General features: G+C 51.1%; 2 protein-coding genes across 2 annotated transcripts in view; both read right to left on the bottom strand.

Moving 5' to 3' along the window:
* Positions 1-1,262: 1,262 nt before the first annotated feature.
* Positions 1,263-17,014, bottom strand: LOC144244564 (kinesin-like protein KIF26B; the record flags this gene model as incomplete). The annotated part of the gene is made up of 4 exons (XM_077779913.1): positions 1,263-2,040; positions 10,765-10,915; positions 11,436-11,638; positions 16,936-17,014. Coding segments are annotated over 4 exons (582 nt in total), but the record flags the coding sequence as incomplete, so codon positions are not given.
* Position 17,015: 1 nt separating this feature from the next.
* Positions 17,016-26,700, bottom strand: part of KIF26B (kinesin family member 26B) — a gene marked incomplete at its 3' end in the record, with an annotated part of 79,929 nt that continues 70,244 nt past the window's right edge. The window contains exons 10-11 of the mRNA XM_077779912.1: positions 20,536-20,698; positions 17,016-19,595 (exon numbers count right to left, since the gene is read on the bottom strand). Of these exons, the coding sequence (XP_077636038.1) occupies positions 17,016-19,595; positions 20,536-20,698 (2,743 nt within the window). The remainder of the gene's footprint in view (positions 19,596-20,535; positions 20,699-26,700) is intronic.

Raw genomic sequence — 26,700 nt, 5'->3', positions numbered from 1 at the left:
GAGCTTGACTTGTCATCCGCGGGCCTCGCTTCCAGTCTAGGAGGAGCTTGACTTGTCGTCCATGGGGCTCGCTTCCAATCTAGGAGGCTGACTTCCAAACACTTGAGCCATGGGTGCCATCTGTACCTGTCCTGGCCGGTCAAGGCTCAGGTAGCCAGGCTCACGAGACATCGGTTACTAGGTACCGAGTTTGGCTGAGTGTCACTGGCAAAGACACGCACAGGTCTGTCCCTTTAGGGAGCAGCTTGGGGCTGAGGTGCCGAGTAGCAGGGACTGTCTAGCCTAGAAACAGGCTCGTGACCATATGCTGCATTTGAGGGCAAAAGCGAATGGTATTCTGCGAGATGCTGGGCACCCTCAGCCATGAGCAGGCGAGGGCCCTGACCGGGAAGGTAAGAGGACACCCCTACTGCTCCACAGCTGGTATCAGATAACCCCTGACCACTCGGTGCCTTGGGGCTCCATCACTACGATGCGTAGGAGAGTCCCTAAGGGGGGCTGTGGCAGAATGAACATCTCAGTCTGAGGCTGAAGTCCTACGCTCCTGGGACCCAAGACTTGGACCTCCCAACGCACAAGGCCCCAGGCTCTGGGTCTCCAGGGGTGCATGGTTCACCACAGGAAACCTCTCTGCCTTCCACTGCCAGGCGCGAGGGGACGAGCCTGTCCTTTCTAGGGATGGTGGCCTTGGGACATGGGTGAATGGGCACTGTGTGCATTGAAGCAGCACTCTGGACGCCAGAGCCGCTGTGTGATCCCCACCTCCTTTCTTGTTCTGAACCGATCCTGGTGCAGTCTCTGAGCATGTACCGGCCTGAGAAGGTCTCTCAACTGGAAAAGACCCCCTGCTTCTAATAAACCGCCAAACTAGAAAACAAAAAAAATACGGCTCTCTTGAGTTGGTTCAAGCTCTCAATCCAGTCTTTGGAATAAAAACGACTATGGAGAATGTTTTGAGGGCCACGAAAACCCCTGGGGTTTGTGGGTAAAGGAACAGGCACGCACATCAGACCGGGAGGGTGAAGGTGTGGCAGGAACAAACATCCCTCTCAAACAGCACATACGGCCCAGGTCACAAAGGCTCCTTTTCCCTTCAATGCGGCCCCTGTCTCCTCTCCTGTTCTCTGGAGCCCACATGCCCCTGTCCCGCGAGGGGTGGCATCGAGTGCCACCTGCTGTTCCAACCTTCTCCAGAGACACTGGCTTGTGCCCGTGCAGCCGCTATGCTCTGCGTGAGTGGCCTTAGCAGAAAAACCGTAAAGGACAGTTAACATTTATTCATAAGCAATACTGATTGGGGACAGATCTACAAACACTACTTACGTAGAAACAGCAAGTCAGAAATCTGATAAAACACCAAGAGAAAACAAGCTGTAAATACATTTCAAAAATGCGTGGGGGTCTCGTTTTGCTTGTTACTGTCCGGACTAGCACCGTCTGTACATGAGAAAGTATGAACAGAAAGGTTTGGATAATAAAGATTTGCAAGGCACTTAATCAGTTGCTCTGGGGAATCTGCCGCTCCGTTCTCGCTCCCGACAGCGATCCTACGCACACCCTCGCCCCTTCCCACAAAGCCGGAGAAGAGAGAGGTCTCTTGCCGGCAGGACTCCTGTATAAACAAGTTCTTGAAAGTTCCTCAAAGTGCTTTTTCAGTCTCACGGGGCTTCCACATCCTTGGGCTTTCCATCGTTTCCTCCTCCCACACGCGCGGTGTTCGCACCTTTCCTACAGAAAACACCATAAAACTGCCTCCTGCTCAGCGCTCACTCCAGACTTGCACCAACCTTCATCTCCTTCCGCTGTGTCCGAGCCGCTGGCACCGAGGGCCCGGCGAGGGGTGTGTCGTGGGGTCCCGGGCAGCCAGGGGCTGGCAGGCTGGGCCGGGGCCTCATCGGCGCCGGGAGGTGATGTCGAAGCAAGTGATCATCATGAGGTGGGCCTTGCAGAAGTTGACGCGGCTCTCCAGGCGCTCCGTGACACACTCCAGCGCCTCCAGGTACTCCAGGGAATCCAGCTCCCAGACCTGCTCCAAGTCAACTGCAAAGAAGAAGAAACCTGATGGAGGCGCGAAGGGCACCAGAGGTCACCTCCTGGCTGCCGCCTGCTGCCCCCCTGGGGCTGGGATGGGACTCTGCCGGCCGCCTGCATTTACACTGAGACTCTCCACTCTCACTATGCTTTCAGACCCCTCACGTTTTACGGAGACTCTACTGAGAGATCAGGCGACAGTTCAGGCTCAACTCATACCCAACCACCTCCAGCATAGGCTGTGGGACTTGACCAGGGCCATTTAAAGGAAATTTTTTTGATGTTTACTTATATTGGGTGGGGGGCAGAGTGCAAGTGGGAGAGGGTCGGAGAGAGGGAGACACAGAATCTGAAACAGGCTGCAGGCTCCCAGCTGTCAGCACAGAGTCTGGCGTGGGGCTTGAACCCATAAACTATGAGATCACGACCTGAACTAAAGTCAGATGCTTAACTGAGCCATCCAGATGCCCCCCAAAGCCACAGTTCTAAAAAGCAACTAGAATATAGAGGAACCAGCCCTAGAACTTTGCCAAATGGCAAGGAAGCTGCTGGAACTCTCCCATTGCCCCTTCGCCTTGACAGTGCACACAGGAGCAGGGTGGACACACCCTAGCTGCCTGCTGCCTCAGCAGACCCCATATCCTCAGCCCACACTGGCCCCAGCTGTCCCACCAATGTGATCCCAGTACAGCACACACTTGACAGTCCTGGACAGTGCTCACAAAGCTACAGCCATCCTGCTTAGGTGACACAGGTTCAAAGCACCATGGAACACCCCAGGCCTGCACCACTTCAGCCCCAGCCATCCCACCAGGGAAGCCCCAGCACAGACTGCCCCATCCCGAGCCCATACCAGCTGAAGCTCTAGCCAGCCAGCCAAGGATACCAAGCACAGAGTCGAAACACAGGGGACATTCCTACACAAGATCACTCCTTCAAGTTTATGAGAGCGAATAAACACATAGAAACAGACAGTCAAACAAAATGAGGAGACAGAGGAATATGCTCCAACTGAAAGACCAAAACAAAACCTCTGAAAAAGAACTAAAGGAAGTGGAGATAAGCAATCTACCCAAAGAAGAGTTCAGAGTAATGGTGATAAGAATGGTCACCTGAACCTGACTGGAGAGAAGAGTGGGTGAGCTCAATGAGAACTTAAACAAAGAGACCAAAAAATATAAATATAAAATATTTATATTTATAAAATATAAATAAGAACTAGAGATGAAGAATACATACTTGAAATAAAAAAATAGATAGGAGGGAATAAACAGAAGATTAGAGGAGGCAGAAAATGGATAAGTAATCTGGAAGACAGAGTAATGGAAAGCATTCAGCTGAAGAACAAAAAGTAAAAATAGTAAGAGACAAGTAGGATACGTTAAGGGATCTCTGGGACAATATCAAATGTACTAATATTCACATTATTGGGGTCCCACAAGGAAAAAAAAAGAGAAAGGGGCATAAAACTTATGTGAAGAAATAATAGAACTTGCCACCCTGGAGAAGGAAGCACAGCTTTTCAAACAAGGTGAAAAGAAGACCTTCAAGAAAGTCCACATCAAGACATGTAATAATTAAAATGTCAAAGATTCAATATAAAGAGAATTTTTAAAGCACCAAGAGAAGCAACCAGTTACATACAAGGGAAACCTCATAAGAGTATAAGCTGATTTTTCAGCAGAAACTCGGCAGGCCAGAAGGGAGAGGCATGACTGACATAAAATGCTGAAAGAACAAAATCTACTACAAAGAATAATCTAGTAGGCAAGATTATCATTCAGAATTAAAGGGGAATAAAAAATTTCCCAAACAAAAGTTAAAGGAGTTAATCACCACTAAAAGAGCCCATAAAAAAAGTGTTTAAAGAGACCAAAGTAGGAAAGAAAAAGCCTTAATTTGAAGAAAATTATGCAAGGAAAATAATTCATGAGTAAAACAAACATACAGAGTAATCACTTAAGAAAGTTGGTATGAAGGTTAAAAAAGTAATAAAACCAATTATATCTAAAAAATTAGGGAGTGCCAGGTGGTTCATTTAGTTAAGTGTCTGACTTTGGCTCAGGTCATGATCTTGCAGTTTTTGACTTCAAGCTCCACATCAGGCTCTGTGCTGACAGCTCAGAGCCTGGAGCCTGCTTCGGATTCTGTGTCTCCCTCTTGCTCTGCCCCTTCTCCACTCAAGCTCTGTCTCTCAAAAATAATTAATCATTAAAAAGCATTAAAAAAATAAATTAGTTATAGGGACTCACAAAAATATGTAAAATATACTAACATATACATAAAATGGGGAGGAGGGAGTAGAAATGATTTAGACTGTGTTCAATGATCTTCAATTTAATACAGACTGCTGTATACTTAGGATGCTAAATATGAACCACAAACTGAAAAGCTATAATAGATACACAAAAAGAAAAGGAAAAAAAACCAAGCATAACACTAAAAGAAGTCACCAATTACAAGGAAAAAAAAAAACAAAAGAAGTAGAAAAGAGCAGAGAAGAACTACAAAAACAACCAGATAACAATTAATAAAATGGCAATAAGTATATACCTATTGACAATTACTTTCAGTGTAAATGGTCTAAATGCTCCAGTCAAAATACACAGGGTGACAAAATGGATAAAAAACCAAGACCAATCTATATGCTGCCTACAGGAGACTCACTTCATATCTAATGACACATACGACTTAAAGTGAAGGGATGGAAAAAGGTATGCCATGAAAATAAAAGTGAAGGGATAGAAAAAGATATTCCATGCAAACAGAAGTTAAAAAAAAAAACAAAACCAGTGTGCAATAAATCTATCAGACAAAACAGACTTTGAAACAAAGACTGTAACAAGAGACAAATAAGGGAATTACATAATGACAGAGAAATTAATCCAACAAGAGGATATAAGAATTATAAATATCTATGCACCCAACACTGGAGCACCTAAATACATAAAGAAAATGTTAACAGACATAAAGGGAGACATTGTCAGTCACACAATAATAGTAGGGGACTTTAATATACCACTTATATCAATCAATCATCCAAGCAGAAAATCAACAAGGAAACAACGGCTTTGAATGACATATTAGACCAGATGGACTTAACATAAAACATACAGAACAATCCATCCCAAAACAACAGAATAACATTCTTTTCAGATGCACATGGAATCTTCTCCAGGACAGATCACATGTCAAGACACAAAACAAGTCTCAATAAATTTCAGTCTTCTGAAAGCATATCAAATATCTTTTCAACCACAGTGGTATGAAAGCAGAAATCAATTACAAGAAAAAAACCCTGAAAACCACAATTATGTGGAGGCTAAACAATATGCTACTAAACAACCAATGTGTCAGTGAAGAAATCTAGGTGGAAATTAAAAAAGATACTTGGAGACAAATAAAAATAAAAACACAACAGTCTAAAATTGGGATTCAGCAAACGTAGTTCTAAGTGGGAAGTTTATAGTAATACAGGCCTACCTGAAAAAACAAGAAAGATCTGTAACAATCTATCCTTATACCTAAAGGAACCAGAAGAAGAAGAACAAAGCCCAAAGCTGGTAGAATAAAGGAAATAATAAAGATCAGAGCAGAAGTAAATGAAACAGAGACTAAAAGAAACAGAAAAGATCAATGAAACCAAAAGCTGGCTCTTTGAAAAGAAAAACAAAATTGATAAACTTTTAGGTAGATTCATCAAGAAATAAAACAGACAGACCTCAAACAAAGAAAATCAAATGAAAGAGAAGTAATAACTAACACCACAGAAATACAAAGGATTATAAGAAAAAATACAATGAAATGATTTTTCATTCTACAAATGGAAAATTTGTCAACTAATTGGACAACCTAGAAGAAATAGACAAATTCCTAGGAACATACCAACTTCTAAAACTGAATCAGGAAGAGACAGAGAATCTGAACTGATTACTAGTAACGAAATTGAATCAGTCATCAAAAACTTCCAACAAACAAAAAGTCCAGGACCAGATGGATTCACAGGTGAATTCTACCCATCATTTAAAGAAGAGTTAATACCATTCTCTTCAAACTACTCCAAAAGGAAGCTTCCAAATTCATTCTAAGAGGCCAGCATTACCCTGATACCACAGTCATATAACAACACTATAAAAAAAAGAAAACTATACGCCAATATTCCTGACAAACATAGATACAGAATCCTCAACAAAATATTAGCAAACCTCATTCAACAATACATTAAGAGAATCATTCACCATGAAGAAGTAGAATTTATTCCATGGATGCAAAGATGGTTCAATATTCACAAATCAATCAAGATGATATATCACATTAATAAATTGAAGGATGAAAACCCCCTGATCATCTCAATAGATGCAGAAAGAGTATTTGACAAAGTACAACATCTGTTCATGATAAAAACTCTCAAAGTGATTTTAGAGGGAACAACCTCAACATAATAGAGGCCATCTATGACAAACCTATAGCTAACATCATACTCAATGGTAAAAAACTGAAAGCTTTTCCTCTAAGATCAAGAATAAGAAAAGGACGTCCAGACATTTTTATTCAACACAGTACTGGAAGTCCTAGCCACAGCAATCAGACAATAAAAAGAAATAAAGGGAATCTAAACTGGTAAGGAAGAAATAAAGCTGTCACTATGTGCAGTCCCATGATACTCACTGTAGAAAACCCTAAAGACTCCACCAAGAAACCATTAAGAGTAATACATTAATTCAGGAAGTCGCAGGATATGAGATTACTATACAGAAATCCGTTGCATTTCTATACAAGAATAATGAGCTAGCCAAAGAAGAAATACAGAAAACAATTTAAAGTGGCACCAAACGGAATAAAATACCTAGGAGTGGAAAATAAGCAAGGAGGTGGAATATCTGTACTCTAAAAACTATTAAAAAACTGATGGAAGAAACTGAAAATGACATAAACAAATGGGAATATATACCATGGTCATGGATTAGAAGGATTATTATTAAAATGTTCATAATACCCAAAGCAAGCTACAGATTCAGTGCAATCCCTTTCAAAATGCCAGTAGTAATTTTTCACAAAACTAGAACAAATCATGCTAGGGACATCTGGGTGTCTCAGTCAGTTAAGTGTCCAACTTCAGCTCCGGTCATGATCTCACAGTTTGTGAGTTTGAGCCCTGCGTTGGGCTGTGTGCTGACAACTTGGAGCCTGGACTCTGCTTCAGATTCTGTGTCTCCCTCTCTCTCTGCCCCTCCCCAGCTTGCATTCTGTCTCTCTCTGTCTTTCTCTCAAAAATAAACATTAAAAAATGTTTTAATTAAAAAAAAAGAACAGATCATGTTAAAATCTGTATGGAACCGGAAAGGACCCTGAATAGCCAAAGCAATCTTGAGGAAGAAGAACAAAGTTGTAGGCATCACAATCCCAGATTTTAAGCTATACTACAAAGTTAATGGTCATCAAAACAGTATGATACCAGCACAAAAACAAACAGACCAATGGAACTGACAGTAAGCTAAAGGAATAAACCCATGCTTATACATTCCAATTAATCTATGACAAGGGAGGTAAAGATGTACAATGGTGAAAAGATAGTTTCTTTAATAAATAGCTTCGGAAAAACTAGAGAGCTACATGCAAATAATGAAACTGGACCACTTTCTCACGCCATATACAAAAATAAACTCAAAACGGATTAAAGACCTAAATGTGAGACCTGAAACCATAAAACTCCTAGAAGAAAATAGGCAGTTATCTCTTGGACATTGGTCTTTTTTCTAGATTTGTCTCCTCAGGCAAGAAAAACAAAAGCAAAAGCAAACTGTTGAGGCTCCACCAAAATAAAAAGCTTTTACACAGTGAAAGAAACCATCAACAAAACAAAAAGGCAACCTACTGAGTTGTAGAAAACATTTGCAAACAATATACCTGATAAAGCGTTAATACCCAAAGTGTATAAAAAAGCTTAGACAACTCAACAACAAAACCCACAAATAATCCAATTAAAAAACAGGCAGAGGACCTAAACAGACATTGTTTTCCAAGAAAGACATGCAGATGGCCAACAGACACATGAAAAGATGCTCAACATCTCTCATCATCAGGGAAATGCAAATCAAAGTCACAATGAGGTGTTGCCTCAAACCGTCAGCATGGCTAATATATAGTGTGCATGCACGCAGGCACACAAAATGGAATATTACTAAGCCACAAAAAAGAATTAAGTTCTTTCCATCTATAACACAGATGGACCCAGAGGGCACTATACATAGGAAAGACAAAGGCCATTTGATTTCACTTATATGTGGAATTTAAAAGAGATGAAAAATTGAACAAACGGAAAAACAGAAATAGACCCATAAATACAAAGAACAAACTGGTGGTTGCCAGAAGGGAGAAGAGTGGAGGGAGGCACAGGATGGGTGAATGGGAGAGGGAGGCACAGGCTTCCAGCTAGGGAATGAATACATCATGAGGATGGAAGGCACAGCACAGGGAAGAAAGTCAATGGCATTGTTGCGGTGTTTGGGTGATAGACGGTTACAGGTGCGGTGAGCACAGCATGACATATAGAATCAGTGTGTTGCACTCCTGAAACTAACATAGCAGAGCATGTCAACTGCACGTCAATAAAGAAAAAAATAAAATTAAAAAAATTAAAAACAGAATCCACCAGGACATAACCATCTCAGGCTATGTTACTGGACCACCTCAAAAGTGGCATCAGAATTAAGAAAGAAAATAAAAATGGATGCCAGCACTTAGATTTCTTTCAGCTTATCACCCACTGCCAGCAAATAGTCAGTGCGTGGCCTCACTGTTTTTTGTGGTTTTTTGTTTTTGTTGTTTTTGGTTTTTTTGGTTTTTGGCTTTTGGGTTTTGTTTTTTGTTTTTTTTTTTTTTTGCTCATTCTTGGTTTCATTTTATCTTAAAGTACCAATCTGTGTTTCTGCTTTCACGTGGCTTTATGTTCATTGCCTTTCTCAGCATCAAACAGTCTCTGGTTCTGGACACACACAAAGGCATGAAGGAAGTGATTGTTTGCTGGGAGCATCTATACATTTGTGCTCATGGGTAAGCTCGCTCCCATCCTGGGATAAAAACAAGACTTTTTAAGACGAAGACAGTTCTCGAATTTCCTCAGGAATCAATAGCTCTCAAAAAACTAAAGTTTTAATGAAAACAGTACAAATGAAGGGGATCTGGTGTGGAACAGGCACCCCCGGGAGCTTGAGGCGCTTGGGATTCGTGAAAGAAGGAGATGGGTTATCCACAAGTTGGAGAGAAGTAAGCACTGGGCGCCATATTTATGCCACGATCAGACATTAGCAAATGGCCTTGTTCATGTCATCTCACCCTGCCAATGCCTGAGAGCGTGAGTCCATGTCCCTGCATAGTCTGTGTACTGTGCAAGCGGGTGCTAGGGGACGGTCTTCTGTTGGTGACTTGTTTCGGTTCTGGGATGATAATAACAACCAGCACTACCAGATGCGGTGCCTTCACCAAGCACCCAGCAGCGTCATGAGCCCATGACTGCAGTTGCTCGCTCACTCCTCGCAACCCCCTATGAAGCAGGCCCCATTTTACAGCTCCGGAAATCAAGGCTTAGGGAGGCTATACAGTTAGTGTGTGGGAAAGCCACGTCCAATCAGGTTTGCGGGACTGTGGTCATCCCACAAACGGTTATGACACAGAGGGAGGCTTGGCAGACTGGTCACTGTCCTCTGTCCTCAGGCTGGCGCCCAGGATTCTCACAAGGATGCAGTGAGGTGCTTGGGCGATGTTACCACCCCATTCTTATGGAAAAGAAACTTCTGGAAGGTGGACTGCTGTTAGGGGTGGGACACAACCATGAGGCTGACAAATTCTGTCCCTTTCTTCTGGGCCTAGGATTTCTCAAACTCCCTATTTCTGCAGGCTCTGCCCACCACACTCTCCCTGGGGCCAGGGAACACAGGGGAGAGGGTGACTGAGATGAGGGAGGGGAGGGGTGGGGGAGGGGGAGCGAGGGGGGCGGTGGTGAAGGGAGGGAGGCACACGGAGGCTGAGGGGCTGTGGGGAAGAGCTGGAGAGCGCTGGACAGGGAGGGAAAGGTTCTTGGCAGTCACGCATTTTATTCCACACACTGAGTCTCCCAGCCTTGGGTCCCCTATCAATGAAATAGTTGGAACCCGATCTGAGCTTTATTTTGCAGTAAATGGAACGGTTGGGAACAAATAAATACGAGACAATTGAATCTGTCAGAGAGAGCGAAGTGGTTCTGAATTGTTAGGAGAAGGTTACTGTCATCCTGGGCTTTCTATTACATAGAAATAACATGGTGAATCTTATTTTTTTTTTCACTCAAAAATGTTTTTTCTTGCTTTCTGGGCTCTTTGTGAGGATTTTCTAGGATCGGACGTTCTACCCTATTAAGAGCTCTATAAATTCTTGTGTATTTCAGGCTAGATATGCAATGTGATTTTGTGGCCTAACAGCAGAGCTGTAAGACAGCTTTATGTCTGGCAGATCTGCCATACGCAGAGGGGGTGGAAATCTCATTTTCAGGTGCTTTGGACTGAGACACATAAGAAAAATTCTTGCAAGAGCAATGCTCACCCCTTTTTGCTGCCTCATCCCCTCCCACCTTCCCTGACAGTGGGACTGTGGGCTCAGAGCTACTGTCCGTGTACACCTGGCCCGGGGCTGGGTGCCAGGCCCGCTTCGCTGGCTAACCCAGCAGTCCCGGGGACGGAAACGAAAGCGGGGTCTTACATTCACTGAGCCACTTGTTGGGATCCAGCATCAGGTACTGTTTGGTGACCTCCAGCTCCTTCATCAGCCACTCATACTTGGCTCTGACCTCGGCGATTCTCTGCTGGCGATGCTCCAGAATTTTCAGTTTTGCGTTGAAACACGTGACCTCCTGCAAGGCAGACGAGAAGGGGTGGGTGTGCGTGGGGAGAAGGAGAAGAGCCTCCCCCACCCAGCTCGGACCCTCACAGCCTCTTCCAGATGGGAACGCTACATGCGCAGCGGGGACAGGGAGCTGGCCCCTCACTGGGATGTCGGGAGGGACCCGGGCTGGCCCAGCCACATTTCTGCCAGTGCCGGAGTCAGATCAGACAGCCACGGGGCAGGACTGCCGCAGCCCTTTCTTAAATTGAGGAGGTGGCTGGCGCTCCCAGCTGGACCCAGAAAAGCCCCCAGCGGTTCCCCCAGCCTTTGAGCCCTTTAGACACCGGGCTGGAGAAGTGGGGTGCTCTCCCAGGTCCTGTGCAAACACCCTGGTGCTGGGGCAGAGCCACCGTCTCCCACCTGCACCAGGATCCTGCTGGGAAGTCTCCAGGGGTCTGAGCGGGCCTCTCAGGGCCCTGCTCTGGCACCTGCCCCAGGGGGCCGGCTGGGGGGGCTTCCACCCAGGGTGGGGGGACCAGGGGGCTCACCTTGCCGCTGCCCCCTCGTCGCCGCTGCAGCCGCTCCACATCATCGATTTCATAGACCTTAATCTCAAAAGGTTCCCCAAGGCCCCTCTGGGTGCTGCGCAAGGGGCCGTCCACCCAGCGGACCCCAGAGCTGCTAGCGGGTTTCCTTACGGGGGAGGGGGTGTCCAGGGACAGCGCCGGGATGAGCCTCCGTCTCTGAGAACCTGAGTACGGAATCAAACCCAAAGGGGATCTTTTTGAATTTCAATCTTTTAAAACCTTGTATATATTGTTTGGTGCAAGAGGCGGGGGACCCTGATGGGCACCCTGGGATGACACGCCAATGCCTGGCCATGCACCTTGACAATGAAACCCTTAAACTGGCACCTACGCTTTACCTCCAAAAGCTCACAAACTCCCTGCTTGACCTTTAGCCACCCCTGGTCTCCACTCATGAAACATACACATGTGCACACCCATGCATGCGTGCGCACGCACACACACACACACACACCAGAATATGTGCACACGCACAAACATGTGGTCTAGAACTGAGAGCCACACTGGCCACGTGCTCAACATGAATGTGTCACAGTGAAATTAAAGAGATGTTTGGGGGGTGCTTAGGTGGCTCAGTCGGTTAAGCATCCAACTTCGGCTCAGGTCATGGGTCTCATGGTTGTGGGTTTGAGCCCTGTGTTGGGCTCTGTGCTGACAGCTAGCTCAGAGCCTGGAGCCTGTTTCAGATTCTGTGTCTCCCTCTCTCTCTGATCTTCCCCTGTTAATGCTATCTCTCTCTCTCTCTCTCTCTCAGAAATAAATAAAACATAAAAAAAAATTTTAAAAAAGAGATGTTTGGGTTCCAGAAGAAGGGTCCTAGTGTTTAGTTTTATGGCAATAGGAGTTCTAGAAAACATTTTGCCTATTTGTTTATAACAACACTATGCTAAGCACTGATGATAAGTTAGACCCTATTTAACACGCTTTACATGTTGTGATGGATGGCTAGCGGTCCCCAAGACCTGTTCTCTTCTTCCTCCATGAAAGAGACTGAGTAGTGGCAGGGCACACAGCCTCCAGCAAGGGACTGTGCTCCGGGTGCCTGCACCTTAAGTTCCCACTGTTGGGACATTCACAGAAGTGCTATGGGCAACTGCTAGTAAGTGTCCTTAAAGTTGGAACGGGGTGGGGGGGTGACTGTCCTCCTCTTCCTTTCTCCTTCGTCCTGGGTGAAATATGGGCCTGATGGCTGTGTCATGAGATGAAAATCATAAATGACACAAAAAGAAGACAGAAGGAGCCCGGATTCCTGGCACCCTTGAGACTTTTACATGATCGCCTACACAGATTTGTTTTTTTTTTTAAAGACTTAATTCTTGGGGCGTCTGGGTGGCTCAGTATGTTAAACGTCCAATTTTGGCTCAGGTCAGGATCTCACAGTTCATGAGTTCGAGCCCCGCGTTTGGCTCTGTGCTGACAGCTCGGAGCCCAGAGCCTGCTCCCAATTCTGTGTCTCCCTCTCTCTCTGCCCCTCCCCCACTAGCACCCTGTCTCTCTCTGTCTCTCAAAAATGAATAAACACTAAAAAAATTTAAAGACCTAATTCTTCCAGAGCATGTTGAGGTTCACAGCTATGTTGAGAGGAAAGGACAAGACAAGATGGTACCTGAGGACCGAGTGAAGAGCAGAGGGTGAGCACCACAAAGCTGGGAGTTCTCAGCCCTCGTGAGGAGTAACTAGTCCCAGATATTGGTGTAGCAGCTCAGCTAACTGAACCCGATATCCCATCGGTCAGTCAAGTTTACCCAGCACCCAGAGAAGGGCAGGCATGGTTCCTGGTGCTTAGCGTAGCAAAGGATATAGAAGACAGGGTTGGCATTTAAAGTACTGGTCACCAGCGAGGTGACAGAGAAAAGAAATCTGAGCTCACTTGGAGGACCATCTGCCAACCAACCAACCAGACAATGAATCAATCAAGGGTCTTCAACTGATCCATGGGAGCCTCACCAGGGCAGTGCTGGGCACCCAGCAGACTGAGCCTGGCGTGGAAGCCACGCCACGGGAGCTCATGTCCAGACAGGTCCAGCCCCAGTGCATCCCGGAACAGGGAGGCTCCCTGGGTCGCCCTCTCCCTTCCTCCCTCCCTGGCTTCCTATGGCGGGCCTGCTGCAGTGGGAATGAACTTCATCCAGGCCAAGTTGCTGACCTGATTCTCAGCTTTCCCCAGCCAGCCTGGGAGGAGGAAAGCCATGGGAGAGAGCTTAGTGGGTGACCTGGCAGGTGTGGGGTGAAAGGTCAGGGATGTGAAGAAGTGGCCAGAGGCCTGGGGAGAGTTCACGTGACACCTGACGAGTGATGCCAGAGGGCTGTCGGCATATGGCCGGGGCTCGGGCGGGGCCCTCTCTGACTTAAGTCTTTTTAGCCACTGAGTGCACCCCTGCTGGGTGCTCCCCCAGCCAGGCTGGCCGTCGCTGGTCTAATTCACAGCTAACAGCCACGTCGCTGACCACATCCGGCTGGCAGGGCACTGCGGATGGACTGATGAAAATCCACCGGTAAAAGCAATCGCGGCCTGTCTCACACCATCCCACTCTTGGTCAAGAGCCTAGAATGGCACCCCATGGCCAACTACAATTTTGCCAGACACTGAAGGTGCAACTTGGTCTGTGCTTAACTTTTCTGTGGTAGTTACATTCATCAAGAACGTCCCCTTGTTACGTTCATCTGACCCTGTCGCCCAAGACCCCAAGTCTCCTGCTTTCTAGCAGGACCCATGTGTCATGAGGTCGAGTCCTCAATGCACCACACTCTGGCCAATTCCATGTACTTTCCACCAACATGGAGCTCCGGGGACCGATACGGTGAGCTTAATGACGTTCGGTGGTTTCTGGTGTAATGCGCACTACAGAGCACTCAGAACTCAAAGTTATGCTCCTCGTACTATATTTCTAGTTCATTTTCCAACCAAAGCACCAAAGTCTTCCAAATTCAAAAGTAATCTCCCATAAAAGATAACCACCGTTCTCCTCTGCAGTTTCAAACATCTCTAGTAATTATAAAATCCGGCCACCCTGCTAGGAATTCCTTTTGGGGAGTTTTATGGCTTCTCTTAAAGGAGCTGCTTGTGATTTATGCTGATCGTGTCTGATAACCAGCATTTCTCTTTATAATAACCATAAATAAGTGAGACAAGGTCACCTAACAGTGAGGAGTACATCTCTACTGCCACGTCCACTGTCAAGGTCACCTAACCTATGGGCAGATCTCCACTGCCACGTTCATTACGGAGCCCTGGATCTAGACAGCTGCTCACACAGGTCTGGTGCCCCTGGTGCTCTGGCACCTCGCCTGGTGCTTTGATGCTACTTCCTGTCCTCCGACAGCCTAACCTGACAGGAGACGCTCAGAGGACGGCGTTCGTAAAAGCAGGCGACACCACGCAAGGTCAGCCTCAGAGCCTGCTGGCCACTCTCCAGGCAGCTGTTTTACAGAGCTCTTAACCCCTGCACGACAGCTACACCAAAAAATGCAAGTCTTGGAAAAAGAGATGTTTAAAGAACAAAAGGGACTGGCAGATGGAAGGCTTTAGATGACGGTGTGGGGAAAACACTCTAACACACAAACACGCGTGAACCCACGACTGGCATTGGGATGATGTGGGCTCTGAAGACTGAAGTCTGGGTGGATCATAGTAACCAGGTTTACCAACCAAGTACTGGGAAGGCCAGCCGACTTTCTCCTCCCTCCACCTCCTGCAAAAGCTCAGGTGAACTTTCTTGTTATTTTTAGTGGCTAATATCAATATGTTTTTGTGCCCACGGCCCTGAAAAGGGGACACAGCAGCTGTCATGTTATTCCTGAATGGCTTTTCTTTCTGCATTTGTGTTACACGGGCACTGCTCCCAGGTCCTTGATGAGGTGCTGAGGGCCTGGGGTGGGGCGTCACCAAAGCGCATCACCGCCCGGGAAACGGCCTCGAGTCCTGGACGTGCTTACAGCATGACACGCTTACACACTGTGGCCGTGGGGGGGGTGGGCATCTAGAATCATGAGGGCGATTTCTTCCATTTGAGGCAGACAAATGCTTTACAACGTGTGTTACATTCGGGTTGGAACATTCTGGAGCTTGTGCTTGCCTGTGTTGGGAGGAGGGGAAAAAGCAACCCTATGGTTGAGAGCAAAAGCCTGTGGGGCAGTTGCTGGCGCAGCTGCAGGACAGGGAGACCCCACTTGGAGGACTCACCTCATCTTTTAATTCCAAATGTGCTGGCGCCACAGATATTCTGTGGGGCGGTGGCTTCTGAGGGCTCCTGGAGCCTGGGGTCCCACAGGAGGGCTTGGTAGGGCAGGGGGCCAGCTAGGAGGGCGGGACCCACGCCACCTTCACTTCAACCGAGGGGGGCTTGTTAAAAGTGTGTTCTCGTGCTAGAGAACGAGTCGGGGTAACTTCTGTGGGAGCCGCTGAAGAGCGGAGCTCAATCAGGGAGAATTCTCAAGTAGCTCGAGTCGTCCTCAGTTCCTTCTGCCTCCTGTCTCTCTGTCCCGGCTGCTCCTGGCTGACCTTCACCTCACCAACCCCATGGCTTCAAGGGCCACCCGCTCTGACCTGGGTCCTCTTTCTCATCCATCATAATGTCCTGTCACTCGTCACTCCAACTCCAGTTAACAAGTTGGTGGGCTTTATCACCATGTTATTACCTCCTTTGCACTGTTTACTTGCTTTTGATGAGAGATTCCTAGAGCCGCAAAGACTTTCTCCAAAAGCATGCATTTAGGGCACTAGGCTGCTTGGGTGCGCCATGCTGGTGCACGGTGTGTGTGTGTGCACCGTGTGTGTGTGTCTGTGTGTGCGTGCACCATGTTGGTGCACCGTGTGTGTGTGTCTGTGTGTGCGTGCGCCGTGCTGGTACACCGTGTGTGTGTATGTGTGTACACTGTGCTGGTGCACCGTGTGCGCGCGCGCTGTGCTGGTGCACCGTGTGTACTGTGCTGGTGAACTGTGTGTGTATGTGTGTGTGCTGTGCTGGTGTACCGTGTGTGTGTGTGTGTGCTGTGCTAGTGCACCGTGTGTGTCTGTGTACTATGCTGGTGCACTGTGTGTGTGGGGGGCACACTTCAGGCCCCATGGTGGCTGTGTACACACGACCGTCCACAAGTGTGTCTGGGGGCAGGCGCGGGGGCAGAGGAAGGGCCGCCCCACCGCAAGGCCAAGGAGATCAGTGCGCTTCATCCCGCTCCCGGGGCCACCAGCCCCACATGTTGGTGTCCGCAGCCGCGAGGCCACGAGGCTGGGGACTCTGAGCTGACCCCCGGAAAGCCCTGGGCGGTGGCACCGTCTCTCCCAGAGCAGACAGGCCCCGGTCTCGGTCTCGGGGCAGGCGGCGCGGAAACTCTGGCCCCTGGCGCGCCAACGTCCGGGTGGGCTCCCCGCGGAGGTCCGAGGGCGCACGCGGCCAGCGGGGGTGGGGCTGGGGAGGCAGAGAGGGGTCCCCGGGGTCCCGCCCGTCCGCCCGGCGCCTACCTGAGTTGGAGCGCTTCTTCGGGGCCTTGAGGCTGCGGCAGCGGCCGCCCACGGAGCTGCTGTTGTCGCTCGTGGNAGTGGCTGACGGTGGCCCTGCCGAGGGAGTTGGTCCTGCTGGCCAGCTGCTCTAGCTTGGCGCTGAAGAGCCTGCTGCTGCTGCTGGCCTCCTTGACCTTGCCGCCCGCCTCGTCCGGGAACGGGCCCAGGAAGGGCGCCGCGGGGTGCGAGGGGCTGCTGGTGCTGCTGCTGCAGGCGCTGTGCTGGGGGCTGGCCCGGTTCTTCTGGTCCAAGCTGGACTTGCGGACGGGCGGCAGAGGGGGCGTCCCTTTGGGCCGTGACAGAACACAGTGCTTGGGCGATGCCCCCTTCCGCTCCAGGGCCGCCTTGCAGGGCGACGCGCCCAGCCCGTTGGCCTCTGCTGGGCAGTGGTAGAAGGGGCAGCCCAGCTCCTCCTGCCGGCCCGCCTTCTGGAAAGCCCTGGGAAGGCTGCTGGACTTTAGGCCTCTGCTGGGGTGCATGGGGCTCTGGGCGGCCACACCCGGCAGGGCCATCTCACAGCCGTCCACAACCCTCCTGGAGCTGTCACTTCCCGGGGAGGCAGACACCTCACCGCTGCTGCTGCTCAGCCTGTCCCCGGGGCCCGCCTTCCTGTCCTGCTCTGCTCTGGCCTCAGGCTTCGGGGAGCCTGCGGCGGCCTCACACCCGCCCCCTTCTTCACCGGGATAGGCGCTCTCCTTCTTCAGCTCCTCTTCTCGTTTCAACCAGGGGTCCTCAAATCTCATCTCTGCCTTGGCTCCGGGTTCCCGGCCGTCCTGGGGCTGGGCTGCTCTGGGCGACGAGCTGACGACGGCCGCCTCAGGCTCCTGGACGGGCCGGGGGGTCATGGCAATGCAGGGGTAGACTGTGATGTTGGTCTTCATGGGGATGTACCCTTCGCAGCTGCTCAGATTGGCCGTGTTGGAGATGGTGACCATGGCCTTGCCCAGCGTGGATATCTTGCAGCCCTTGATGGGGGTCCCCTTGTTGAAAGAGTCTTCCCCCACATCAGACAAGATGAGCACATTGTCGGGGCCCGTCTGGGGCTTCTCCCGGCACACCACGGCGCTGCTCTGGAGGCCGCCGCCCAGCTCCGAGGCCGGGGGATCAGCCATGGCCTCCCCGTGCCCAAAGCACGTCTGGGCGATGAAACTGTGGCAGGACTGCTCGCCGTCGCTGCCGGCGCTCATCTCGCTCAGCCAGGAGCTGATGGAGGAGCGTCGGCTCCCGGCCTCGCGGGCCTTCTCGTCCAAGGTCAGCTTCGGGAGGGGCAGGAACTGCGTGATGCTGACCTCGGAGACGGACGCCACGCTGGAGTAGCACTCGAGATCCTCGCTGATGCTGCCGATGATGCTGACGGGCCGGGAGCCCGAGGCCAGGGCCTGCACGGAGCAGTCGCTGTTGAAGCTGATGATGCTCGTGGGGCGGCCGCCGTCCAGGACGCCGCTGATGGTCAGCTCCTCCGCCAGCGTGAACACCAGCTCGTCCTCGCCGTTGAGTTCCAGGGGCTGCTGCACCGTCACCATCATGGTGCTCAGGATCTCCTTCTTGGGGTCTGGAGAGGCCGCCGCCTGGCGCTCGTCATCCACCGGGCTTTCGGGGGGGCCTTGGCTCCCAGCGGACATGGACTTCTTCAAAACCTGGGGGCTCATTCCAACCGGGGGGGTTCGCAGCTCAGGCTGCAGCAGACACTCACTAGATACTGCGCCGGAGTCCTTGCCCGAGAGAGGCGGGGGGCCGGGAGAGGGCAGGACGCCCTTCTGGGTGTACACTTTGCATCTCTGGGAGGGAGAGCTGGCCGGCTTGTACTCAGAGGTCTTGGACAGGCTGGCGACGCCCAGCCGCGGGGAGCCCATCGGCCTGGGCTTGCCTTCCGCGAAGCCACAGGAGTTGAGGCTCTCTCGGCTGCTCTGGAGGCTGGGGCTTTGCGTGAGCTGGGAAGCGGCGTGTGGGCCGCCGCTGCTGCCGGGGATGCTCCTGGGTGAGGCGGGGCTGGGGCTGCCGGGCAGCGCAGAGGTGGGGACCGGCGACTGATTCCTCTGCATCTTGGAGGCGGGAGAGTCAGGGCCTTCCCTGTCGGTCAGCTGACCGTCGGACCCGGCCTCTTCCTTTTCGGCCTCGCAGAGTGGGTGTGCCCCAGCCGCCTGGCTTAACAGGGGACACCTGCCTGGCTGTGGGGCCCCAAACTGGACAGGCAGCTCCTCGAAAGGAAACTGACTGGGCTCCTCGCTGCCATCGATACAGTCCAGCCTCTCCTGCAGCTCGGCAAACGTGTTGCACTTCAGACAGTCCCTCTCCGGCTTGCTGGCCGCAGCCCCTCCGGCCTCTGGGGGCCGGCTGTCGCCCCGCGCCTTCTGCAGGGCGGGCACGATGGGGACAAAGTCTGGGGGGCCCTCGTTGTCGGTGAGCTCCTTGTCGGAGAGGGCCGTGCCGTTGGGCCCAATGTAGATGACCGTGTCGCAGGACTGCTCGCTGCTCGAGGAGTAGTCGGGGTCGCTGGACAGCGGGGGGATGGGGAAGTCCGGGTCCACCGCCGCCCTGGCGTGGAAGGGTCTCAGCTGGGTGGGTCTGCGCATCCTGCCTTCCTCGCAGGAGCTCTCCCCACCGGACGAGCTCGATGTGTACTGAGGGCGAGAGTGGGGAGGTTAGCGGGCGTGGGCCTCCCGGCGAGCACACAGTGACTCCGTGCGCCCCCCACCCCCGGCCACCTCGGTCCATCTCCCTGCGTTCCTCGCTGGGCCGTTCCTCGTGGTGCGCCGGGCCAGCGTGCCCTGGCTTGCCACGTCGTGGCCTCCCGTAGGAAGGACAGCCCGTGTGGCACGCCAGGGAACAGAGTCTCCTCGGGAGAGGAGACCAGCCCAGGCCCCGTGTGACCTCCTGAGGGCAGAAGGGTCCCTGCTGTGGCACACCCCAGCCATCCGTGGTACTCTGTACCACACAGGTTGTAAAAGCCTGTTTTTGATACACCCTGCCCTCCCCCCCCCCACACACACACATACAAACACACAAAAAGGGACAAGTCTCCCACTTTATCAGCCAGCCTGGTGACCACAGTCGTGGTAGCTCTCTGCCACATTCAGGTCACGCCACCACTTCCTGGCTTTGCCTCTTGCCCGAGAAAGCAAGGCTGGTCATCTCCGGCAGGATCGTCGCATCTACCAGAAACTACTGACTTAACGTGGCAAAGCCCAGGAGCCCAAAAATGATTCCTGGAAGTGCTGGGAAAACAGGACCACGTGAGCAAAAAGCATTAATCCTCTGGGCTCAGCCCAGTCACAGGACAGGGTCTCCATCTACATGAGACCAGGGCAGGGAGAGAGACACCAGTGTGTCCCATCCTTCCGAGCTGCCTGGCATGGGCCTCGTGCTCCCGGTTAGGGGTCCAGGCTGGATGACGAGCGGCTGGTGGAGCTGGGGGGAGTGCTTCGCTGTCCCCCCACGCCCTGGCATCGGCAGCATAGGCTCCCCCGGCCCCTCTGTGCCCGGGGATCAGGAATACTGGCTGGGCTCCAGCGTAGGGCCCCTAAGTGCCTTCACCCACCGCACCCCCGGGGCGCTCCTTACCTTCGTCTTCTTTTTCTTCATCCTCAAGACTCTGGAGGCGATCTGGATGGTGGACAGGGTCTCTGCGTAGTTGCCGGCGGCCGCCGAGATGTGCGCGATCATGGTGGTGCGACAGTTCACGTTCCCCAGGGACTCGCGAAGCAGCATGGTGAGTTTGCTCTCTCTGCCAAACAAAGTGAATTAAGGGTGCATTAGTGGGTCATGCTTCACATTGGCTGTCAGGGCAGGACTGTGGCTTTTTGTGGCGGGCAGCGGCACATAAAAAAAATGGAGTACCAATTAACATCGTTTTCTAGCACATGGCTATGTGTAGCAGGCAGCCAAGCAGCGGCTTCCCACCCTGAGGATGGAGTCCCTGAGACACACCTGCCTTGACACCTGTGCCCTGCGTCCTGGGTAAGCCCGCGCGTCTGTGTGCGTGCACGGGGCACAGCGCACAGTGGGACCCGGGGACAGGAACGGGAGGCAGAGAGAGGAGACGGCTCTGTGACTGACTGATTCGGCGGGCCGTGTGCACACACGGCCCTTCTTTGCAAGTGTCTGTGCACAAGCCCCCGCGAGGCAGTGGTTTGCCAGCCACAGACTTGCGTGTTAGATCTGCGGGCCTGCAACACACTGGTTCGTTTGTGAGAGTGGCTTTGTTACCATTTGTCTCTTCCTCTTGTACCTTTGCGTGGTGGTAATGCGGGAGAAGGTGCCTGCGTTCCCGAGTACAAGGGGGAAACACAGACATGGGCCCAAGCACTCAACCCGTCAGCCACAGAACGCAGAACTTTCTAGAAAGGCCTCTTCTGGGGGCGCCTGGGTGGCTCAGTCGGTTAAGCGTCTGACTTCAGCTCAGGTCACAATCTCACAGTTCGTGGGTCCGAGCCCGGCATCAGGCTCTGTGCTGAACTCTTGCTCAGAGCCTGGAGCCTGCTTCAGATTCTGTGTCTCCTTCTCTCTGCCCCTCCCCTGCTCATGCTGTCTCTCTCTATCTCTCAAAAATAAATAAATGTAAAAAGAAATTTTTTTTTTTAAAAGGCAGGCCTCCTCTGAGGACTCCGCAGGTGCTGTGTGGGGCCAGGGCCCTGAGTGGTGAAAATGAGGCCCAGGAGTTTACAGATGGTGCTCTCAGGCTGTTCCGAAACGGACCAGGAGGAATGGCTCGAGTATTTCCATTCCCACAGGGGTCCCAACAACCTCCCCGCCTGGTTCTTAAAAGGCTTCTGCTAACGTCATCACTAGTTTTCTCCTCTCAACTGCTGCCAATGTCACTTCACCTCTGGAAGCTTCCATGACCCGAAGGCAGAGGCAGCCTCTATGTCTTTCGTGCCCTGTGCACATAGCTGTGTGCTGTGTTCAGAATGCCAGGTGCCCGGGGCTCGTCCCCACGTCCGTGTCCCCACCAGGCTGTCAGCCAGCCACCCCCGCAGAGCTCCCTGGAGAGGGACCGCCCAGCCCAGCAGGCCGGGTGTGAGAGGCGGGCTGCGATCAGCAGAGATCAGGCCTTGGAAACAGGGAAGCCCTTTCACACGTGACGTGCACCGGGCCTTCGGGCAGGAAGACCACAGTGTCAGAGCCAGAGTCTGCCTTCCCATCTGGAACCGATTAAGGTGTCACTTCGGGGACGTGGGGCTCACTCTGGCTCGGCTCCAGGGCAATTTTAGAAAATACAGCAGGGTTTCCCTTCCAGCGAAATCGTCAGTGATAAAAGTCATGGAAGGAGAATGTTATGGACTGAATGCAACCTAAACCCCAAAGTGATGCTATCAGGCGGGGGGTGGGGGGAGGGGAGGAGGTGACCAGTCATGGGGGCGGTGCTCTCATCAAGGAGAAGAGCGAGAAGAGCACTCGTGTAACAGGGACTTCCGGGGGAGCTCAGTCGCTCCTTCCCCCACGGGAGGCTGTCACCAGAAGGAGGCCGTCTGTGAACCAGGAAACTGCCCTCACCGGACACCGGATCTGCTGACACCTGTCAGACCTCCAGTCTCCAGAACTCTGAGAAATAAATACATGGCTGCTGTTTGGGGCCCTCAGCCTGTGGTGTTTTGGCAGAGTGGCCTCAGCCGACTGAGATGGGAAGGGGGCGTGCAGGGAGATCGCGGCCTCGCGGCAAACACTCCTCTTCCTTCAAAACGTTTCCAGCAGGCGCGTCATAGACGCCCCAGAGCTGACAGACGGCCAGACGGGCAGTCAGGTCCCAGCCCCGGCGGACACTCTGCACCTGCCCGAGTCTAGGGTTTGTCTTCACCGTGTCTCCGAGGGGAAGACAGTTCCCAGCAGGGCGAAGTCCTGACCGTTTCAGTGAGTTCTAACCATCCGAGGTGGCCTGTTAAGCTTCTGCGAGCACCAACGCGGTGAACTCGGATGGGGGGCGTCCTGAGGGCCTCTGGTCAGTTTCCCGTCCATGAATCGGCACATAACCTTGTCCCACGTGTTCCTGATTTAATACACATTTCTTACAAATAATGAATTATGTGCACTATTTCTTTAGAGTAAAACATGAGCTGAAGAGGGTTTAACATTTTTCTGACCCCGGGTAATAGGCACATACATTTCTTTGGCTTTTCAGCCTCACAATATTGTCCACTATGCTTTTTTTTTAATTTATTTTTTAATGTTTTTATTTAGTTTTGAGAGAGAGACAGACAGACAGAGCACGAAAGGGGAAGGGGCAGAGAGAGAGAGGGAGATGCAGGATCTAAAGCAGGCTCCAGGCTCTGAGCTGTCAGCACAGAGCCTGATGCGGGGCTCGAACCCATGAACCGATTATGACCTGAGCCGAAGTTGGATGCTTACCTGACTGAGCCACCCAGGTACCCGATGCCTTTTTTTTTTTTTTAATTTGATCTGTCATCTTATGAGTCCACAAATATAGCCATATTTCTGCAGCTTCATCATGCAGTTTAGATGTTACCTTATTCTTCCTGGAGCAGCCTCATGAACGCTCAGTGAGAGGCCCTGTGTTATTGATTCGGTAACACTGAACTCATGCCAATAGCACTAGAACTCATCCCTGAATGGGCTTCTCGAAGATACATACTTTCTCGTAAGGCACGTCCTGGCCTTCTCACACCAAGGAATGCTGGACACCCCCATGGCACTGTGCTTGGGAGCCATTTTAGCAGCGAACCCACCAAGAAAAAGCACACATACACAAACAACATGGCACGAGACAGTCTGGAGNCCATCGTCCGGGCCACTGAGCGTCTGCAAGCCGCAGCAATAGTGCCCCTCGCGTCGAGTTTGCACGCAATTCCCAAACACGGCATCTGCAGGTGACAAAGACCAACTGTCCCATGAGGCCCCCCCGCGTGAACGCCTGCTAACGGCCGCACGCTGCGGAGGGCGCGCTCCCTTGTCTGTGTGACCCCGTGTTTGTCCCCAGGAAGAGGAGCCGGATGAACAGGCAGAGCACGGCGGCATCGAGCTGCTGCCCTGGCTTCCCCTTCACGAGTCAATCGTAGGATGATTTTTCTTTTCCCAAGTCCACGTTGTCGCAAGAAGCCAGGGCACGTGTGTTGCTTGGCAACCGGCATTTTAGCTCTCCTCCAGGAAAGCCAGTGAAACTGCTAGCAAGACTTTCACACGGGCCTCACTAGCCTCTAAAACATATCCTTGTGGGAATGAAAAACGGTGGCTATAAAGCTTTGGGTTTTTTTTTTTCCCTACCTCGTGATGATCTTTTAACTTGGAACAAAGACAGTTAAGTTGGGGAGGGAAGGTGAAAGAAGGGGCATGGTACTAAAGGCTGAAAATGGCAGATTTGACCCGGTGGCTTGGGTAGGAAAATAAAAAGATTCAAAAGAGGGGCTAGAGTCAGCACGGACTCAGCCTGCGTCGCAGGAGGAAGGGAACCCCACAGGGGCGGAGCCAGCGGCCCCGAGCCCCAGGGCCAGGCTGGATGAGGGATGTAGGGGCCATGTGGGAGGGGTCCTGGCTGTGCAGGACGGCGTGAGCGTGGCAGGCGGGGACTCGTAACAGCAGGGCCGAGTGTGACCGGGGGAAGGACTGGGCCACTCTTCCAAGCCGCCATGTGCCAGGCACACGTATTCACCTCCTTCCTGCCCCACACTGCACACACCTTTTAGTTTTATTTCTTTTTAATGTTTATTTACTTTTGAGACAGAGAGAGAGCATGAGCAGGGGAGGGTCAGAGAGAGAGAGAGGGGGACACAGAATCCAAAGCAGGCTCCAGGCTCCGAGCTGTCAGCACAGAGCCCGATGCGGGGCTCGAACCCATGAACTGTGAGATCATGACCTGAGCCGAAGTCGGAGGCTTAACCGACTGAGCCACTCAGGTGCCCCAGTGGACATCTTTTAAAATGGCTTTTGGAACAACGTCTTGCTTTTAAAAATAAACCAACCTGTTATTAGACAAAAGAATGGGATAGTGAACAAATGGTAATGGTAATAATTCTAAAAGAGCATGATGAACAATTTAGAGCGTAATCTAGGGCGGGGCCTGTGGGACAAATCCAGCCTACCACCTGCTTTTGTAAATAAAGTTTTATCGGAACACAGCCACACCTATTCGTGAACATACGCTCTGGCGGGTCTCTGCTACAAGAGCCGAGTTGAGTCATTGTGACAGAGCCCGTGTGGCCCATGGAGCAGCAAATGTTTACTATCTGGTCTTTTACAGAAAAACGGTTTTATTTTTGACCCGTGTTCTAGAGTAACAATAGAACTGGTCTCATCCCAGACACAGCACCAAAGGGTCACCAACCTGAGCGTGAAGGTGGCTTGTAACGTCCTTACTATTCAGCAATCTCTTCCTGATTTGGCATTCTGTGTCGTCTCTCTTTTAGCTGGGATGTTTCACAAGGGGAGAGCTGATGGAAACCAGCGGGGAACGAATCCCAACTTGTAGAAATCACTTGAGCACCAGGACACAGCTATGGGCAACTGCCCAGATCGCCTCCTATTTCACACAGAAGTAGAGCCTGTCCTTATGAAGGGCTGTGAGGCTGTGCTCATGTCTGCAGCGGCCCAGCAGGAAGCATGGTAGTGAGCATGTGTGGCGGTATATCAGGCACCATACAGGTGTGAGGTCATACCCTATGCAGTGAGCGACACACGCGTGGGTAAATGTGCACTGTGATATCATCGTTAAAGCCAACGACACAAGAACATCTACTACTGTACACGGTACGGAAAGAGCCCTCCCAGCCTGAGGGGCATCCCCAGTCACTGTAACCCCCCCACCTCCACAGCAACAGCACCCTCTGTCTCCTTGGCTGGGATTCTCCTACGTGGTGTTTTTTGGTTGAGGTCCCTAAAACACCCAACAAAACTCTTAATTCCTTTCTGAAAGAGTGGAATGGAATCCATAGCTCATTAACTGCTCACCCTCAGGAGAGGAAACCCTCCCAACTGGTGAGATGGTACAGGTCTGCTGATGAAACAAGATGTCTGCAATACGCTACAGTGTCAGCCAGGCAATTCTGCAGGAACAAGGCCATTTAACACTGAGCAGTGTTAAATATACTCCTTTTCCAGGAAGATGGGGAAGAACCCTGGAGGCAGAAACTGGGGCAACTGTGAACCTTGTCCTTCTGAAGGAGGCAAAGGTGGCGAGCTCTGAATTACCACATCAGGCAGCCTGATGACAACACCACAGGATGACCCTTCTTTCAAGCCCTGCTTCCTGTGAGAGAGACTGTAGGTGTCCACTCGTAACACGTGAGGGTCTCCTTCAGCACCAAACCGGGAGGGCTCGGAATAAAGCAAGATGAGTCTGTGTCTCTTCACTCATGTCAATTCTTAATGAAGTACGGAAAGAAAGGAGCTTAGTTAATTCAGAAATCTAATTAAGTTCCAGGACAATGTGCAAGAGAGAGATTCCTGTGGGCGGCAAGAGTCATGGCAGACATACACCCCAGAAACACGGGCACACGGGTGCCCACGCTGCTGCGTGCAGAAGAACAGGAGTGTTTTTCTTTAAGCAATACACCGACAGTACTGAAGAACAGAAACCACACACACAGAATTCAGGTAGGTGTCAGACACCCAGATCAAGGTAACAATTAATATTTAAATGCCAAGAAAACATTGGCATCCCTCGCATTTTTATTTTATATCTTATCCAATCTTAGCTTAGCTTAGCTTAGCGAGAGCGAGAGAGCAGGGCTCAATCCCACGACCCTGGGATCATGACGTGAGCTGAAATCAAGAGCTGGA

This window comes from Crocuta crocuta, unplaced genomic scaffold, assembly GCF_008692635.1.
Source record: "Crocuta crocuta isolate KB4526 unplaced genomic scaffold, BGI_CrCroc_1.0 scaffold322, whole genome shotgun sequence".
In the NCBI taxonomy this organism is placed as follows: Eukaryota; Metazoa; Chordata; class Mammalia; order Carnivora; family Hyaenidae; genus Crocuta; species Crocuta crocuta.
The sequence above is the reverse complement of the archived record's forward strand: the minus strand, read 5'-3'. Positions and strand labels throughout refer to the sequence as shown.